The 17883-nt window shown below is 50.1% G+C and overlaps 1 protein-coding gene across 2 annotated transcripts in view; it reads right to left on the bottom strand.

Annotated features, from left to right (window-relative positions):
• The window catches only part of C1H1orf198 (chromosome 1 C1orf198 homolog), a 34991-nt gene extending 27949 nt beyond the window's left edge, over window positions 1-7042 (bottom strand). For both annotated transcript variants that reach the window (XM_061182705.1, XM_061182713.1), the window contains exon 1: window positions 6686-7042. In XM_061182705.1, the coding sequence (XP_061038688.1) occupies window positions 6686-7027 (342 nt within the window). In that variant the 5' untranslated portion in view covers window positions 7028-7042. The remainder of the gene's footprint in view (window positions 1-6685) is intronic.
• Window positions 7043-17883: the final 10841 nt, after the last annotated feature.

The following is a 17883-nucleotide window of genomic DNA, read 5'->3' as shown; positions in this document are numbered from 1 at the left end:
ACCTTCTTCCCGGTGATCTGGTTAGTGTCGGTCTGTACCTCAAATTCACAGGAGCATATTAAAAACAGAAGGGAGGCAATCATGCTCCTTGGGATTTCACCAAATGAGTTGAAAACTTAGGTCCACACAAAAACCTACACATGGATGCTTACAGCAGCTTCAGTCATAAATGCCAAAACTTAGAAGCAACCAAGATGTCCTTCGGTAGGTGAATGGCTATGAATGGCTAAGTAAACTGTGGTCCATCCAGGCAGTGAATACTGTTCAGCACTAGGAAGAATGAGCTGTGAAGCCATGAAAAGACGCCGAGGAACCTTCGATGCATATTACTACGTGACAGAAGCCAATCTGAAAAGGCTCCATGATTCAACTATACTCCATGATTCAACTATATGACATCTGGAAAAGGCAAAACTGTGGAGACAGTAAAAAGATAAGTCGTTGCTAGGGGCTGGAGGGGAGAGAGGGATGAACGGGAGGCACGCAGAGGATTTTTAGGACAGTGAAGATACTCTGTACAGTACTGTAATGATGGAATTGTGTCCTCATACATTTGTCCAAACCACTGACTGTCCAACATCAAGAGTGAAGTGTAAACTCCGGGCTCTCGGTGATCATGATGTGTCAGTGTCGGTTCACTGGTCGTTCACAAATGCACGGCTCTGGTGCGGGTGTTGGTCCTGGGGGAGGCTGTGCACGGGGTGCAGGGCTATATGGGAACTCTCTGGACTTCCTGCTCAATTTTTGGGAATCTAAAGCTGCTCTAAAAAATAAAGTCTACTTAAAAAAAGGGAGGAGTGAAGAAGAAGAATATGCTCTTTTTTTTTTTTTACCAACTGGTTATTCTTAGGGACTATTGTTTATATGTTTATGGAATCGATGTTTTCCCCTTTGACTTGTAGTATATTTAATTCTGCTGAGATCAGAGGGTTGCCAGCACCGGAAGTACAAAAGGGCAGTTCCAACAACAGAAAAGCAGTTATGATTTAACTCCTGGGCAGGTTCCACCACAAATACAAATACAGAAACGCAGGCCTCCTCACACCTCAGCAGAAACATGCCAAGGTAGTGATGGGAGGATGGGTGGGGGACAGGTCTAAGGAAATGAAGAGGAGAACGAGCCAGAAGTTTAACAGACAGGTCTGGCCTTGATTTCTTTTTCTGAGAAATGGGTACTTTTTCTGGTACTAAGGAAATCTCTCATTTTAGAGTGTAAAAGTAACTCCCGTCAATTATAAGATGACTCCAGACCTGCCAACAGGCTTCCCAGCTCTGGCCCCTCCCTCCCTGCAAGACAAGAAGCGAGTCGTTTCTTTGCAAAACCTGTTCCCTGGTAGCCGCTGGGCCACACACCCACAGGGGCCAGGGGGAGCCTGTGTTGCTGCCTCAGCTCCCAAGGCCACCTGTTCAATACACTTCCCCCACCCCGAGGAGCCCCAGCTATGCAGAGTCCCAGGCCAGGTGCTACTCTGGGCAGGGGACCATCTCACCATCTCAACTGGATGGTTGAGGATGGCCGTGTTCTCAGCTCCTACCTGGAACCAGGGCACAGACGCCAGGCGCAGGGCCACGAAAAGCCAGGTCCACCCTGTCATCTTTTCTACAAAATGCATGCATCTGCCAGACAGAAGGTGGGAATCATAATTACACATTCCGCCTTTCTTAAAAAACAAGTCCAAACGCTGAGAAAGGAACTCTCAAATTTCTCATTTTTTGTGCCAAAGGCTGAAAAATAAAAGCCAAGCTGCTGAAGTGAACGGGGAAGAGGTGACCTCACATGTCACAGGTCCTGCATCAGGAAGCCACATAACCAACCAAACTCAAATCTAACGAAGACTGAATAAGTGAGGAAAGTTCTGGAAGGACACTACCAATTTCTGCTTCATAATGCTGCTTCTTTCTGCATTGCTTGAAACTTTTAACAGTAACATACAGTGTCGTTATTTTAGAAATTGTATACCCATTTAATTAGTTTATTTTCAAACACAAACAGCTGGCCAGCCTGGACCCTAAGGAGGGAGGGCAAGGTGGCCCTTGGCAGGCAGCCCCAAGGGCATGGACTGGATAACAGCGGCTCAGCGAGGTCTGCTGGACGGGGGGATGCCACACTGACCCCCAGCCTCCTGAGCACTTCAGGGAAAGGTGCCTCGTCAGCCGGATGGGCAATGGGCATGGGAAAAGCCACGGGGGCCGTCAGAGGCCTGCAGAAGGTATCCGGGCGTCAGGGAGGCCAAGACTCAGCCCCAGAAAAGGAGGTGAAGGCCAGGTGGAGTAAAAGTGCAGCCAGCAAGCCTCCAGGTTCCTGCAGGAGGGGGAGGGATGCAGGTGCTAGAGAACACCTCCTTCTGAGAGCAGCGGGTCATGTTAAGCTGCTGAACAGGGGACAGAGATGCCTGGCTCCAGGGCTTAAAGCCTGTGTTCTACAGCACGCGACATCCAGATCAGGGTCCCCGGGGCCGGCATAGGGAAACACCCTTCCCGCCCAGCCCCACCTACTTTACAGAGAAGTGAAACAGGCAAGCAGGTCCCTGAGAAGCCAATACCCCGGCTGCCCAGACTTCTGAGTTCACTTGCTTATGGCCTTTTGGGAGCCAAGAACGTGGCATAGAGCTCAGAACTCTGTGACTCTCACTAACGTGCTCAGATCAGTGGAAGAGTCTGGGAGTAGGGGCAAGGGGCAGAGAGCGACGCATGCCTGAAAAGTCAGGGTTTTCGTTTTTCGGGTTTTTTTGTTTCTTCGTTTTTGGTTTTTTTTTTTTTTTGCTATTTGATAACAGGAAGCGGCAGAAGCAGACAGGGGTGATGGCTAAATCCCTCTAAAATGAAAACTTTTCATCTCCCAAAGCAAGCCATTCCCAAAACTTTTACTGCTGGAAGAAGAACGCCGTAATTGAGAAGCACAGGGAAAGTCAGACTGCTCAGAGCATCCATTCGCAAACATGCTTCAGTGTTCAGACCAAGTCCTTGACCCAAAGGGCAAGCCTCAACGTCCATGTCTGTTCCAAGCAAGGCCTATGAACCCGGGAGAAGTCCAGTGAGCTGCTCCCTGGTGGAGGGAGAACCCCGCCCTAAGAGGGCAGCCCGGCTACGGCAGGACCAGAACCGGGTATGGGGACGCCAGCTGCTCCTCTTCTGTTGCGGAGAGATTAACTGTTCCACCGGCAGCAGCTCTAGATTCTCTGCACAAGAGGGGCCTGGGGAGATGACCGGGGGGCAGGAGGGGCCGGCGGCCTCGCACTGAAGCTGTACTGAGATCATATGTTCACGTGGAGGGATTTCGAAAAAAGCTGGGGAAGATCAGGGGAAGACTAAGCGTCCCTAAAGCATGAATGGCTCTAGTGTCTAACACACTGGGCTTTGGGAAATAGGCACTCAATTGACTGCCAAGGTGGTAAGAACCAAGAAACCGACAGGACCCTTCACGGCTTCAACGCGCAAAGGCAGCCAGCCTCCCTCTCCTCGGCAGGCGCGTCCTCCGAGCAAGGGTGGATCTGGGCCTGGACGCTGGTCTCCTCACTTTACAGAGAGCGAAGGTAAAAACGAACACGCGGATGGCACGCTGCCACACCTGTCCTACACAGAGCGGCCCCAGCTGGGCAACTTGGACGCGTGAGCGGAGCCCTGAGCCCAAGCAAGCTTCCACTCGTTTGTTCCCTCAAGGCGTAACAATGACTAGATGGCAGTCCCATTTGAAGGCCATATGGGCATGATCTGATGTCAAATGCTGCTGCGTGGGACACAGAAATGTTACTGGCGATGAGGGAGAGAGTACTCAAAGAAACAGGCGACGTCCTGGTCCTTCGGGGTGGCCGAAAGGGGGGCCCAATCTGAGGCGGGTGTGACTGCTGATCAGGAAACAGGGCACATCACGGCCACACTGTGGACAGAGCAAGCCCAGCTTTCAGTATGTGCCCCGAGGCCCATCCCTAGAGCTCAGCAGGGCAGAGCTCCTTCTCACGTGGGACTCTATGTGGCCAGCTCCAGGCTTAGCAACAGGAGGAATTTATTGATTTCATGACAGTGATTTTCAAAAGAGGACATGGAGAGACAACAGCTAACAACCTTCATATTCTCACCAGCAGCAACCATGTTTTAATCCCACAGGCCTTTCCTAGACACTGTCTCTACTATCATCCCATTAATGTTCTTCCCGTTGTAGGAGCTCAGAGAGGTTAGGGGTTCACCACAGTCAAAAGGTTAGTAGATGGAAGCCAAAACAAACCCAAGACTCACAACCAAGCCCAGGCGCTTTCTATTACAGCCTTAGGAAAGGCCCTCAGAACCCAGTATCCCAGGTGGTCTTTCCCAAGTATCTACGGGGCCCACCCTGCTTATCATCCAAGGTCAGATGCTGGCTAAAGCAAGAGCTGGGGTGCACCTGAGCACCCGTCCTTCAGTGGGCCCACGGTGGATGCTGGCAGTGGCAGAGCTAGGAGGTGCATCCTCTGTTGCCAGATTGGCCGTGGAGGCCCCAGGGACTACATCTGAGGACAGATCAAACAGGAAGGGACAGAGTGCCTGACTCAGTCTGGTTCAGGGCCCTTCTGGACAAACCTGGGGCCACCTATTCAGGCCACTCTGTCCAGCAGCCTACCGAGGGGTCACCCGCCACATCCGCCACATTCCCTTATCATCGCCCCTTGTGCGCAGGAGCCAACCCTCCTCCAAGTACAGCCCTCCTCTTGGGCACGAGACCACCAACTCCACTTTGGTGCCAACCTCTTGCCAAGTCCAGGTAACACATTTGAAACTCCCTAGTGGGATGAAATCACACAGCCGCTGCAGGAGGGCAGGGGGAGACAAAAAAAAAAATAAAGCTCTGGGCAAGGTTCCTCTGTACCTGTCCTCAAACTCACTGTCTCTCCGCCATCCGTGCTGAGAGGTTGGTCGGAGGCATTCCAGGACGAACTCGCAACCCGTTTTGCAAAGCTGAGTTCAATTCTGAAAATCAGGGCTCCTGGGCTCCTGGAAGGACGTGCAGGCCCCACAGCAAAAAGTTCTGTTGGCCGTTAAATCGCTTTGCGTTTACAAATTCGCAAACAGCTCAGTCCGGCACCCAGTTAAGGAATCGGAGCACAAAATTCACTTGGCCACATCGTTCCTTATCAGCCACACCGGACCCTTATATGGCACGGGCTTTTGGATGGTGAACGGGCATGTGGATATTCTTAGCCGGACAGCAAGCTAAGGGAAAATGACAGGGACCCTGCAACATCTGTAAGTACCTGCAGGTTTATTTCTTCTCACAGTTTATTTATTCGTGACTTTTCCAAAGAGGGGCTGCCTGCTTTTCCATCACCCAAATCTGAGCCCCAACCCTGCGAATGTCTTTAGAGAGATGCATATTTTCACACTAAAAATGCTTCAGCTCTGGGCTTACATCTTAAACCTATATTCTCATCTCTTCCGTTACCACACCCTCGTTTTTTCCTGGCGAAGCCTTCAGAGTTTAAATTCCATGGAAGACTCTTCTTTTAATTCTGTCAGTATAAGGCAATGTTGGAAGCATAGTTCTGCCCTCTCACACTTCCCCCACGTGAAAGCGGGTTTATGACCACAAACATTTTGTATTAATAAACGTCTCAACACACCCACGCCTGAAAATCAGATTAAAACTTCATCCTCAACTAGAATTCCTTCCACAGTCTACGACTTCCTTGGAAAACCTCTCCAAGCCCAGCCCCTCCTGCCTGCAGCCTCAGAGCTCTCAGGGCTGCGGATTTCCCTGTATACTGCTGGCTCCTTTGGACTTTGACCCTCACCACAAAAGTTGAGTCTGAAAGGCCAAAGAGCCGCAGATTTGGCACCAAACAGGTTTTAGTTAAACACATTTCCAGGAAAAGGCCGACTTTCGGAGAAGCACAGAACACTCAGGCCTTTGTGACTTAGTATGGGTCACCCCTGAGTTTTTTCTAGTTTCAGTGCTTCTTCCTCCACGATGTCCGGCCCTCTAGAAGTCCCAGCAGAGTGTATAGGTCAGAGGCCCAGGCATGCCCTTATATGTACCAAAGGCTTGCGACAGCTCATTTGAACGGATCCCTCGTTTTTCACTGGAAAAAGGAGGCCACCATACTCATTCCCAAAACTAAGCAGCACATCGGGCTCACTCGGAAACATCTTAGGGCTTTGGGTTTTGCCTCCTAGTCTTGGAAGGCACCTCTTCCTTCTCGTTGCCTTGCTGGACAATTTCACTCTCCGCACACAACTCATCACAAATATTAATATTATTACGTATAAAAGGCTGACTGCCTTCCCTGGCAGGCCTGGGGTGGGTATTATTATTCCCGGGGGGAACTGAGGCTCTAAAAGGTTAGGTCACCCACGGCCAGAGAGCTAAATGGCAGAATGGACCAGAACCCAGGCCTGCCTGGCTTAAAATCCCTTGCGGTTGACACTTTGGTCTGACAAGTCTCGGGTCCCCTGCGGCCCGGCGGGGCAGCTCTAGATGGAGGGTCTGGAATGACCTCCTTCCTTCTCTCGGCGGTCCTCCACGAACTCCCCCGGGGAGCCCCCCAGCCCCAGACCTCCGGCTCCGGGACGCCCCGGCCCACCCACCCCGGTTCCTGCGCCTTCTCCTCTCCAGCCCCTGCCCGCGCGCCTGGCGGGGGCGGCTGCTAGCGGACAGGGGTCCGCCCGGCCGGGGGCGCCTCGGGGGGCGGGGGACCCCGGCCCGCTCCGCACCTACCTCGTCCCCGAAGCGCACCACCTTCTGGCCCGTGGGCCCGCGCAGGCCGGGGAAGCGCGCCAGCTCCTCGGGGTCCCCGGGGTCCCCGGGGTCGCGGGGCGCCGGGGCGCTCGGCGCCACCAGGCACCGGTCGATGATCTCGTCCTGCTGCGCGGGCGGCAGCCGCGCCCACTCGGGCCCGTACTTCTCCCGGATCTTCTCCTTGTCCTGCATGATCTTCCTGGCCATGGGGCTCAGCGACGAGAAGTAGGTGAACCGCTTCCGCTCCCTGTCGTCCAGAGGCCGGTTCCCACTCATGACGGCCGAGCGCGAGGCCGCGATCGCCGCCGCCATGGACGCCATGCCCGGCCTGCCCGACACTCCCCGCCCGCGCCCCGCCCCGCCCCTCCCCGCGAACGGCGCCCTTCCGCGGCCCGGAGCCCGGCGCCCAAGGCCCCAGCGACCCCGCCTCCCGCCCAGTCCCTGAAGCCGCGCCCCCCGTGCCCGCCCCACGCCGGGGACCCCGCCCCCCGCGCCACCGCCCCCGAGGGTCCCGCCCCCTGTGCCCCGCTGCTTCCGGGAACCTTGCGCTCCTCGCCCCTCTCCCCCCGGGAGCCCCGCCCTCCGCGCAGCGCCCGGAGCCGCCGTCTCGCGCCTGCTTGCGTCCTCGGGATTCCCCCCTCTCAGGGCTTCCCGCGGGGCCCCCGCTCTTCGGGGCTCCCCTCGGCCAGCGCCGGAGGTGGCTGGCGCGTCCCCAGGTCCGCGCCTGGCAGCCTGACGGGACTGCTGGGGGTGACCGCCATAGCGCCACGTGGTCACTTGTTTGACAAAGGAAACTTTTTTCTCCCTCCGAAGTGCGGCATTTCTGGACCGAGCCACCGGCCGCCTTATGCCCATTGTATTCCCTTTCCCTGCCGAGCCATCTTTTTCGCTTTCTTTGAGCTGTCCCAAACCTGGGCCAGGGTCCTGGCGCGGTGAGCTGATGGAAGGGGGCTGGGGGTTCGGGGCAGCGAGGGCGCCGAAGGTACGAGCTGGGGAGACTGCACTGGTGTCGGGAGTGGCGAAAGAAAAATCAGTTTCCGTGCCTCCTAAAGAGAGGAGTGAGATGAAGTGCCGGGTAGCTCACAGGGCCTTTCCCTAAAAGGGAGCGCGGAACTGCCGGCAGGCATCTGGGGCCGGCGGGCTGGTCCACCTGCACTTCGTTTTGCTTTTGCAGGTGAAGACGTTTTCCCCGAGCCGGCCGCGGGGCCTTTACTTTCTTTTGGAATCTCAGAAATCACGAGAACTCTAGGCGGCTTGATGTTTGCAAACCCACTGAAGAGCGGCAGAAAGTTTTCATAGGCAGGTCAGCCGGGCCATTTTGAAGTGTGTCCCAGAGCACAACGATTAAAATTATACAGAGCCCTCATCTGCTTTACTTTCTGGCTGATTTGACTGTAACAGGTCTCAGGTGAGAATTAAATGTCCACATTTAAAACGAAAAACTGCGTTTCAGCTGTTACTTAGGGTCATTGCCTCTGAAGTAACTCTTGAATAATTCTGAAACTTACATAGTGTTATAAACCAGTGTTACCTCAAATAATAACAATAAAGCACTTGGATAATTCTGAACACAGTCATAGAAATAACTTGCAGCGTTCTTTTTTAAATGTGAGATGGCCTTATCTTCTGGCCCAGAATTCCTTAGAAAATATTTTTAGAATGCCATGAATGTGACAAGCTGTGCAATAAAACATATTGCTTTCAACAGTGTTATCAGCATACCATATTGAAAACAGTGGGAAAAGCCACCAAATAATAGCCTGGATTGCACAGTATTTGAAGGTCTATTTATGAGGCCAGGAGGTTGAGTTTTTTGGTACTATTCTATCTCTAGATAAGTCTATTTTATATAGGCTCAATACACCAACCTGAATCCTACTTTCTCACCTCTAAGACTTGTTTAATAAGATGGGTGATGTTTAAAGATGTATTCTTGAAATTTAATTAACATCTTCAAGGTTGCTTTGAAAGTCACATAGAAAGGGTTCTGTGCTGTTAGAAACTTGGTTGCATGTGGTTTTCACAGCAATTGCAAAAATAAATGTTGATTGCAAAAAAACAACCCAATTAAGTGTTTCAGATCAAATATAATTTATTACTAGAGAAGCCATAATATAAATATAGTATGAAATAAATCAGGGACATCAGCCAAAGTATGTAAAATCCATGATCTCGGTGATAAGGGGTAACTAAAAGAAAATTTCTTCCAGATTAAAAGAAGACACTCAGGGGAATTAAATGGCTCTGACAGATGACTTTGCTGAAATTAGGAGATAAATGGGCAGATAGATAGACAGATAGATAGATATTCACTCCAGAGAAGAAATAAAGATAGCCCAACTCCAAATATGTAGTAAGATAAAATAGTGGGATGATTCTAGTGCTAAGCATCTTCTTAGGCAAGACTTTGGATAGAGGCAGGTTGCCTTGTCCTTTGTGGATTTGGTTTCGCCAGTGGGCTCTTCACAAAATGAAGAGACAAGCACGTGGTCACTGACCCTCTGAAATGCTTTAAAACCTTGCACTGTTCCAAAGAGCATTCCTTTATTCATCAACATTTTATTGAGGCATTTGGTGTTTGTTCCTAGAAGGCTTTTCTTAGAAACTAGGGAGACATAGCAAAGAGTGCTTTAACTAAGGTTTAAACTGTCTCGGTGTCTTGAACTGTGGAGCTCTTTCTTGGCCAGTGGCATTTCAGCTATTTTTCTCAGAAGAGTTCTTGAGTCCCCACCAGAATGTAAACTCCACAATAGGGAGATCCTTATTTGTCTTGTTTACTCTTGGGAACAAGCATGTGCCTCATTCAGCGTTAAGGGTTCAGTGAATATTTGCTGAATGAATTATGAATGAAGAAATGAATGAATGTTGCATAGTTTACATTATTATCCCCTCTGTACAGATAGAGATACTGAGCCATCAAAGGGAAAAAATTCACCTGAGATCATCCCGCATCGCCCCTCATGTGATGGAACGGAGAGTCACAAAACAGAGGTTCCTTTGCCTTTTGTTAAATCTCTAACATTAGATTAATGTGTCTAAGGTTAATTACTGGATTATTCATAATAAACTGGGTTTATGGCTACAGTTTATTAAAGCTTCCAAATTACTCGTTAGTAAAAGACAGCACTAATTTTTTCAGTATCATAACTGAATACCCGAGATGATCACCAACATTTCCATTATACGTCTGACATCTCGGCTAACAGTTGCCGGCCTGGAACTCCTCTCCCCAGCTCAGCACCTTTCTTAAAAAACCTATTGACAGAGACGCAAACAGCAAGGCCATCCCCCAGGGTTGGAGGCTGCCCTGCAGGCACCTCTGGGAGACCCGGGGGCTGCCAAGATTCAATGGCTTTGGGGAAAAGCCCAGAGGCAATGAAGTCGGGTGCACCTGAAGTGGGGTGCCGTGGTCAGGCACCTGGCCACCACAGAGGTGCTCAAAACCTGTTGAAGCCTCAATCCCTTCATTTTTGATACAGGGACAACTATACCAGCCTTCAAGGGTAGCATGTCAAATGAGGGGTGGGTGACACGTGTGAAAGGCCCTCCCTCAGCCAGTTAGTACAAATGTCTGTTGAATGAATTTGTTGTCCCAAACAAATCATTTGTGAGCCCACTCCCCCCATGAAGACCCTGCCAGCTCATGGAAAACCACAGGGCACGCATTCTAGCCCTGCTTCTAAGAGCAGAGTGACCAGCTGTGACATTTTGCAAGCCGGTTATTGAAGCTCATGGTGAAATTCCAGGCACTGTGGCAAACAGATGACAGTTTTGGGAAGGGAATCTGTTGGTGACATAGCAGGCAGTCGGCTGGTAGATAAAGCCAGCCTTCCTTACTGACGCTTTCAGCTTGGATGCAGGCAGGCTCCCTGAGGACGATGATTCATTCCTGCATCTGGTACTGGTTATTCCAGATGCTGCCCTGAAAGAGGACTGTTCTCTTTTCTTCACTCCCACACCCAGAAAGAACAGGAGATGGAAGAGAGTTGGCCTGGTGCATTCAGAAGACTGACTTCCCTGTATGATTGTAGGGCAGTGTTCTTGACCAAGACAAAAAAGAGATGCAGCAAGAAAGAAAAGACAAGGAGATGATTGTACAAATCTACTACGGGCAGGAAATGTGCTTTGAATATTTTGAAGGGTTGGGTTATTTTTGCAATTGTAGGGAGAGTTTTCACTGACACAGCCATGGTCTGTCACCACGTCCGGGCAGGTGTGAGGCACTCCCTGTGCCTACAGGAACAGAATCACCTTCTCTGGGTAAGGCCGCATGACCCACGTGAGGCTCAGAACTGGGTCCTTCCCTGTCAACACCATACTTTACATAGCAAAGACAACCGGCTTAACTGCTCTGTGAAAAATGCTGAAAGACCTCTTGAAAACAAGAAGACCCTACCTGTCCAAAATTTTCCATTTAGAAAAGCCTCTGCGATTTTTAGTCCTTCGTAAGAATATAAATAAGTCCAGCAGCAATTGTTCACTTTTTCCCCTTCACCTGAAATTCCCACCCCGCTGTCGCCAGCTATAGAAATTCCATCCTTAAGACCTAGCCCAAATGAAGTCCTCAAGATCACCCACACCGAAAAGAAGGTAGGTAGGCACAAAAGAGACAGTTTGTCTCCTTTATAATTTGATCTCAGGTAGACCTTTTTATTTTAATATTTATTTATTTATTTTTGGCTACGTCAGGTCTTAGTTGTGACGCGAGGGCTTCTCTCTAGTTGCGGCGTACGGGCTCAGTAGTTGCGGCACGGGGACTTAGTTGCCTCTTGGTATGTGGGATCTTAGTTCCCCAACCAGAGATCAAACCCGCGTCCCGCGCATTGGAAGGCGGATTCTTAACCATTGGACCACCAGGGAAGTCCCCCTCAGATAGACTTTTGTGTCCTGGGAAGAACAATGCCAACATTTTTGGCATTGTACATGTGTGTTATGGGCTGTAGGTCAAATTCACATGTTGAAGCCCTAATTCCCAATGGAATGGTATTTGGAGGTGGGGTCTTTGGGGGCTGATTAGGTCCTGAGGGTGGAGCCCTCGTGATGGGATAGTACCCTGATAAGAAGATACAAGAGAGCTTGCCTCTCTCACTGTTCCCCACCGTGTGAGGACACCATGAGGCCATCTGCAAACCAGGAAGCAGGCAGACACCGGATCTGCTGGCACCTAGATCTTGGACTTCCCAGTTTCCAGAACTATGAGAAATAAATATTTGTTGTTTATATCCTTATAGCAGCCTGAACTCAGACAATGTGGAAATGGCTTCAAATTCGTATAAAATCTTTGGCTTACTGAGAGTGTATAGATGTAGTTAGAGAGAGGATGAAGGAGATAAAAAATGGCTGATGGAGAGGAGAGATAAAAGTATGTGGCGGGCTTCCCTGGTGGCGCAGTGGTTGAGAATCTGCCTGCCAATGCAAGGGACACAGGTTCGAGCCCTGGTCTGGGAAGATCCCACATGCCGTGGAGCAACTAGGCCCGTGAGCCACAATTACTGAGCCTGCGCGTCTGGAGTCTGTGCTCCGCAACAAGAGAGGCCGCGATAATGAGAGGCCCGCGCACCACGATGAAGAGTGGCCCCCCACTTGCCGCAACTAGAGAAGGCCCTCGCACAGAAACGAAGACCCAACACAGCCATATATAAATAAATAAATAAATAAATAATTTTTTTAAAAAAAGTATGTGGCAATGGGGACTTCCCTGGCAGTCCGTGGGTAAGACTCCACGCTCCCAGTGCAGGGGGCCCGAGTTTGATCCCTGGTCGGGAAACTAGATCTCGCATGCATGCCGCAACTAAGACCCGGTGCATCCAAAATAAATAAATAAATAAATAAATAAATAAATACACATTTTTTTTAAAGTATGTGGCAATGATTTATTGATTGAGAAGTAAAGGGAATTCCTCTCTCTCTGTTCCTCTAAACAATCTGCTCTCAACTTCTACACACTCCCAGATGCAGAATGTGTTTTTCTTCCTTCTGTTATTCTCTTCATGTCAGCTGCCCTGACATTTGTCAAATGGGCTCCTGGCTCTTGGCTTGTGGATGTCACCACTTTGAGATCTGTAGATGGTTGTCCATCTCCCTGGGGGAGTTCAGTGGAACCCCCTGGAGCTCTCTGCTCCACGGGAGACACTAGCCAGCTTGCTCCTTACCTCTTTCATCGTTAGCCAGAGCTCAGGCACTTGGTTAAAACTTTATGAAGTTAAAAAGACTGACTTTCGGGGACCATAGTATTTTCACTCTATGGTCCCTGTTTGGATTTGACCTATGTCCTTGAATCTTTTTACCTTGAAATATCAAAATACCAAGATGCTATGGAGAATGAAAATGACTATGGAAAAATGAAAACAGTTGTCTGTTAAGTTTCTGTGATTGTATTTTATTTTTTAATTTTTGTGAACTTGTTGTTTAAACATTTGATACATTAAAATTGTCAAGTACTGTGAGTCACTCACGTTTCCAAACAGAGAGTGAGATGCTACTGAACACTGAAAATATGAAATATATGTGCTGTTGTCAGTGAACCTGACCCCGTCTAACCTGCAAGACAGGAAGTAAAGGAGAGCAGCTCCCGCCTTTGGGTAAATGACAGTCACTGGCCAGTGCCCAAGGGGAGCCCTTAATAAATACTTGTCAAATGGATGAGAGGTGAGTGGAGGAGGGAATCTCACCAACAACTTGGCCCCCATCATGTTGTGATACAGCTCACAACTTCATCCTAGAGGTCAACTCAGAAAACAAATTGTATCACATTCGTAATGGTCTTCGACGTATCTCTTCATCCTTTTCCCAATGTCCCCACTATACTCCAGGTCCCATCATCCATCCTGGCGTGGCCGGCCTTCCCAACTCCAAGCCACTCCCTCCAAGTTGCCTCTGCCAGCCTCCTCCTTCACAACGCCTCCAGTTGGGTGTCTCCCATTTTTTTAAATTGTGATATAGTTGCTTTACACTGTTATGTTAGTTTCTGCTGTACAGCGAAGTGAATCAGCTGTACGGATACATACATCCCCTCCTTCTTATACCTCCCTCCCACCCCCCCATCCCACCCATCTGGGTCATCACAGAGCACCGAGCTGAGCTCCCTGTGCTATACAGCAGCTTCCCACTAGCTATCTGTTTTACACATGGTAATGTATATAAGTCAAACCTAATCTCCCGATTCATCCCACCCACCCCTTCCCCCCAACCCTGTGTCCATACGTCCCTTCTCTACGTCTGCGTCTCTATTCCTGCCCTGTAAATCTATACCATTTTTCTAGATTCCACATATATGCATTAATTTACGGTATTTGTTTTTCTCTTTCTGACTTAGTTCACTGTGTATGATGGACTCTAGGTCCATCCACGTCTCTACAAATGACCCAATTTCATTCTTTTTGCCACCACTTTAGACCCAAACTCTCTCTGGCAATCACCTTCAACCTCGTTCCTAGCTCCGTGCCCAGCCGTCTGTTTGGTTAGGAAGTCTTTCTTCCTCATGATCACCTGCCCAAATTCTACCTATTCTTGAAAGTTGGGTTTAAATGCCATCTCACTGACCCTTACTGCATCCCCTCTCACTGTAGTGTGGTTAGACCGTAGCATCGATGCCCACCAGCACACCGTGGGTATTGACCTGAGTGACTCCGAGGAGCCCATCGTGGTTACACAGGTGGCTGCATGCCCGCCTACGGGCGAGCCATCCGCCGGGAGCTTCCCTGCCCGCCTCCACACAGCCGCCCCCAGCCCTGCCCCTCTCCCTGCTGGTCCAGCACCTATAGGCTGTCACCCTTCAGTGACCTCCCTCGGTCCCTAGAAGAACTGTTAGGCTGAAACCCCAGAAATATGGAGAGTTCTGATTAAGCTGTTTTGAAAACATCATACAACAGAGGCCAGAGAGAGGTCAAGAAAACTACATTGCAGAAATATTAGTTATGTTTTTATATCAATAACCAAGAGCTACATGGAACCAACTATTGTACAAGCTCTGCATTCTCCTCTAAACCAGAGTCAGAAACACAAAAGCCAAGCTTGCTGTGTATCATATATTTGGTGGCAAAGTCAAGGAATTTTCTGAAGCTTAGCTCATCTGTTTAATAGAAACTTTCATCTAAGAAGCTCTGCGTGCTGTAAGCATGTTAGCACCTAGGTCCTGATAACACCCCTACTGAGAAAAAGACAAACAAAAGGAAACACACCAAGCTCATGAAGATACAGAACAGATTGGTGGCTGCCAGAGGCGGGGGTGAGGGGAGGCCAAAGTGGGTGAGGAGGGTCAAAAGGTACAAACTTCCAGTTATAAGATAAACAAGTCCTGGGCATGCCATGTACAGCCCAGCGACTCTACTTAATAATACTGCATTGCATATTTCAAAGTTGCTAAGAGATTAAATCTTAAAAGTCCCCATCACAAGAAAAAAGTTTTTATAACTATATAATGGTGACAGATGGTAACTAGCCTTATTATGGTGATCATTTTGCAATGTATAGAGATATTGAATCATTATATTGTACACCTGGAACTAATATGTCAATTATACCTTCATACAAAAATTTTTAATAAAAAATTTTAAACAGAGGGAAGTTACATTGCCTTCCCCCAATGGTGGGGAAACTAGTAAAGACAGAGAAAAGTGATTTACTTGCGCTCAGGGAACACAGTGGCGGAGACAGTGTCTCACGCTGGCGTGCCTCACGGCCTGTTCCTTGATGTTCATTTGTTCATTCATCCACTGTGCGCCAGACACAGGGCTAGTCACGGGAAGCAAGCATGAGCAAGAACCTGCCCTCAGCCAGCTTATCATCTAATAGGTGTGGACAAAGTAACCAGGGTGGGTCTAAGGGAGCAGTCTCCACTGAGTCCTCACCATGCCTGGCATTCCTCCTCCCAGCACCTCATGAAGGAAAGATTTACCAGCCAGGACACGGGAGCCCAGAGGCTGCCCGCCGGCACGTGCAGAGCAGGAACCCGACACGCTGCTGTTTCCCTGGTGCCCATTCACCCTGCAGCCAATCTCCCCCCACTCACAGGACCCGCCTCCCATGGGCAGCCCAGCCCTGGCCTGGGCCAGGGTGCCTGCTTTTTCTCAAGCATCCTTTGGATGCCACTTGAGTCTCTCCTTGCTTGTTCATCCAGGAGAACAGGCGAATGGTCCCGGAGACATGAAGACAGACTTCATGGCCTTGGAGGAGACCACAGGACGGTCTCCAAACCCCCACCCAGAGAATAAGCCAGCTTCACAGGGTCACACAGCACCAGGGGGCTCTTCAACATCCCCTGCAGGTCCACTAGTCTCCACCCTGGCCCGCTCGCACCGGGAGTCCACTCCATCACTCTCCTCCCCCGGCCCCGCCAGCCTGCCGCCTCCATCACGGTGCTGTCGGCCACTCTCATCCTTATAGCCTGAGCTCCATACGTGAAGTGTTTGCCTCCTGACATTCAAAGCTAAGCTTCTGAAACTCAAAAAAACAAAAACCCCTCTTTCTCCTACATACGCATGGAGACTGGTACATATAAGTCAGAAACATCTTGGATATCAACCTTCCTGCTTTTTCTGTGTTGAGAAAGACGATTGGCCCTTCATTGTGCCGGTGCTTTCGCATCTTCTCCTCCATGGGGGCCGATGTTCCCCAGCCGGAAGACTGTGTCTCCCCCGGTGGAGGAGGTCATGGGCTGGGAAGCGAAAGCGTGTCTTCATAGAGGCAGGGTGTGGGATGTGGAACAAGGCAGTCCGCATCCCGGTACCATCACCACTGTTGGTGCAGTGTGACGTGGACAAATTTCCACATATATAAAGTACTTCAAAGAGCACCTGGCACAGATTAAGCTCTCAAAGCTATTAGGATCTCAGAATTAAATTCCATCACCAGAGCAGAGTGGGATATGGCTGGATGGCACGCGTTCATAAGGAACGTTGTGTGGAGAGACCTCCACTCTTGAGGACCAGAGAGGAAGTTCTGGGAGCTGCCAGATTTCAGAGAAGATATGAATGGGCTGTGAAGGGTAGAGGAAGGAGCAGGAAGAGATTGGGATCACAGGGGGAAAGAGTGGGAGGGAAAGGAGGGTGATTGTGGGAGAGTGGAAACCAGGCCATGGAGGAGGGCTGCCATGGTAGGGAGGGAGTGGGGAGCAGAGCCTCGGTGCCTGGAGGAGCTAGATTTGGGAAGAAAACATGGAGTGCAGAAGCCTCAGTGGTCCAAGGGGGACCCCGGCTTGCCCCGGAAAAGCCACTACTGCCAGGATTCCCATGGTCTCAGAACCATAGGCAAGGGAGATGGCACCCAGATGGGTTTTTAGATAGTGCGGCCTCTTACCATGGAGCCTCTCCTGTCTTCACCCAGACCAGGAACGTCCTTACTTAGCCCAGGAGGCTGAGAAACGAGGAAGCCCTCTGTGGCTTAGCTGGCAGCACCTCTGAAGGCCAAGGAGCTGGACCCAGGGAGACAGATGAGAGCGATGGCCGTGGCAGCCTGATGTGGAGAGGGGTGTGGGGTGCACAGGGTTATTCTAGGACGGCTGGGTGTTTGCACCTTGCGAGGGACCAAAGCTGCCCCTCCATCTCCAGGGATAAAGATTCTTTGTTGGCCAAACTTTAGTCAGACTCCTGAACCTTCTCCTAGGCCCATCTGTGGACCTCTTTGTAAGATCCAGTTTCAGCAAGAACCTTGCTAAGTCAGTTTAAGCAGAACCCCACCCTCCATATCTGATAGGGCTCCTCACCACTCCCTCCCCACATCCCCCAGAGGACCTTTGGCCATAATAACAATTTTCCATGGATGCATAATTGTCCATCCACTGGTCCCCACTCTGGTCCTTGGCTATCAACTCCCACTTGCCCATGTTGTATTCGGAATTGAGCCCTGTTCTATACTGAGGTGTCTTTTGTCCTATTGCAATAGTCCCAAATAAAATCTGTTTTTATCCCTTTAACTGGTGTCCAGCTCTGGTTTTTCTTTGACACTGGCTGGGTTGTCACCCTCTGCCCAAGATCCTTCTCTGCTTCCCCCAAAGCACTGGAGCTGCTGTGCTGTCACCGTGGTCCCTTCATCACTCAGATGTGTGTGGGACATTTCCTAGCTGTTTCGTCTCTTAAAAGTAGACTGAATTCCTCTCTATTTCCTTACTTATTTCATTCTTTTTTCTCACCACTTTCAGATTCTTGTCATCTTCCCCTGCCCTCTGGCCCTATAAGACA

The sequence above is a fragment of the Eubalaena glacialis genome, chromosome 1 (assembly GCF_028564815.1).
Source record: "Eubalaena glacialis isolate mEubGla1 chromosome 1, mEubGla1.1.hap2.+ XY, whole genome shotgun sequence".
Lineage (NCBI taxonomy): Eukaryota > Metazoa > Chordata > Mammalia > Artiodactyla > Balaenidae > Eubalaena > Eubalaena glacialis.
Note: the sequence above shows the minus strand (reverse complement) of the source record. Positions and strands in the feature narration are given on the sequence as shown.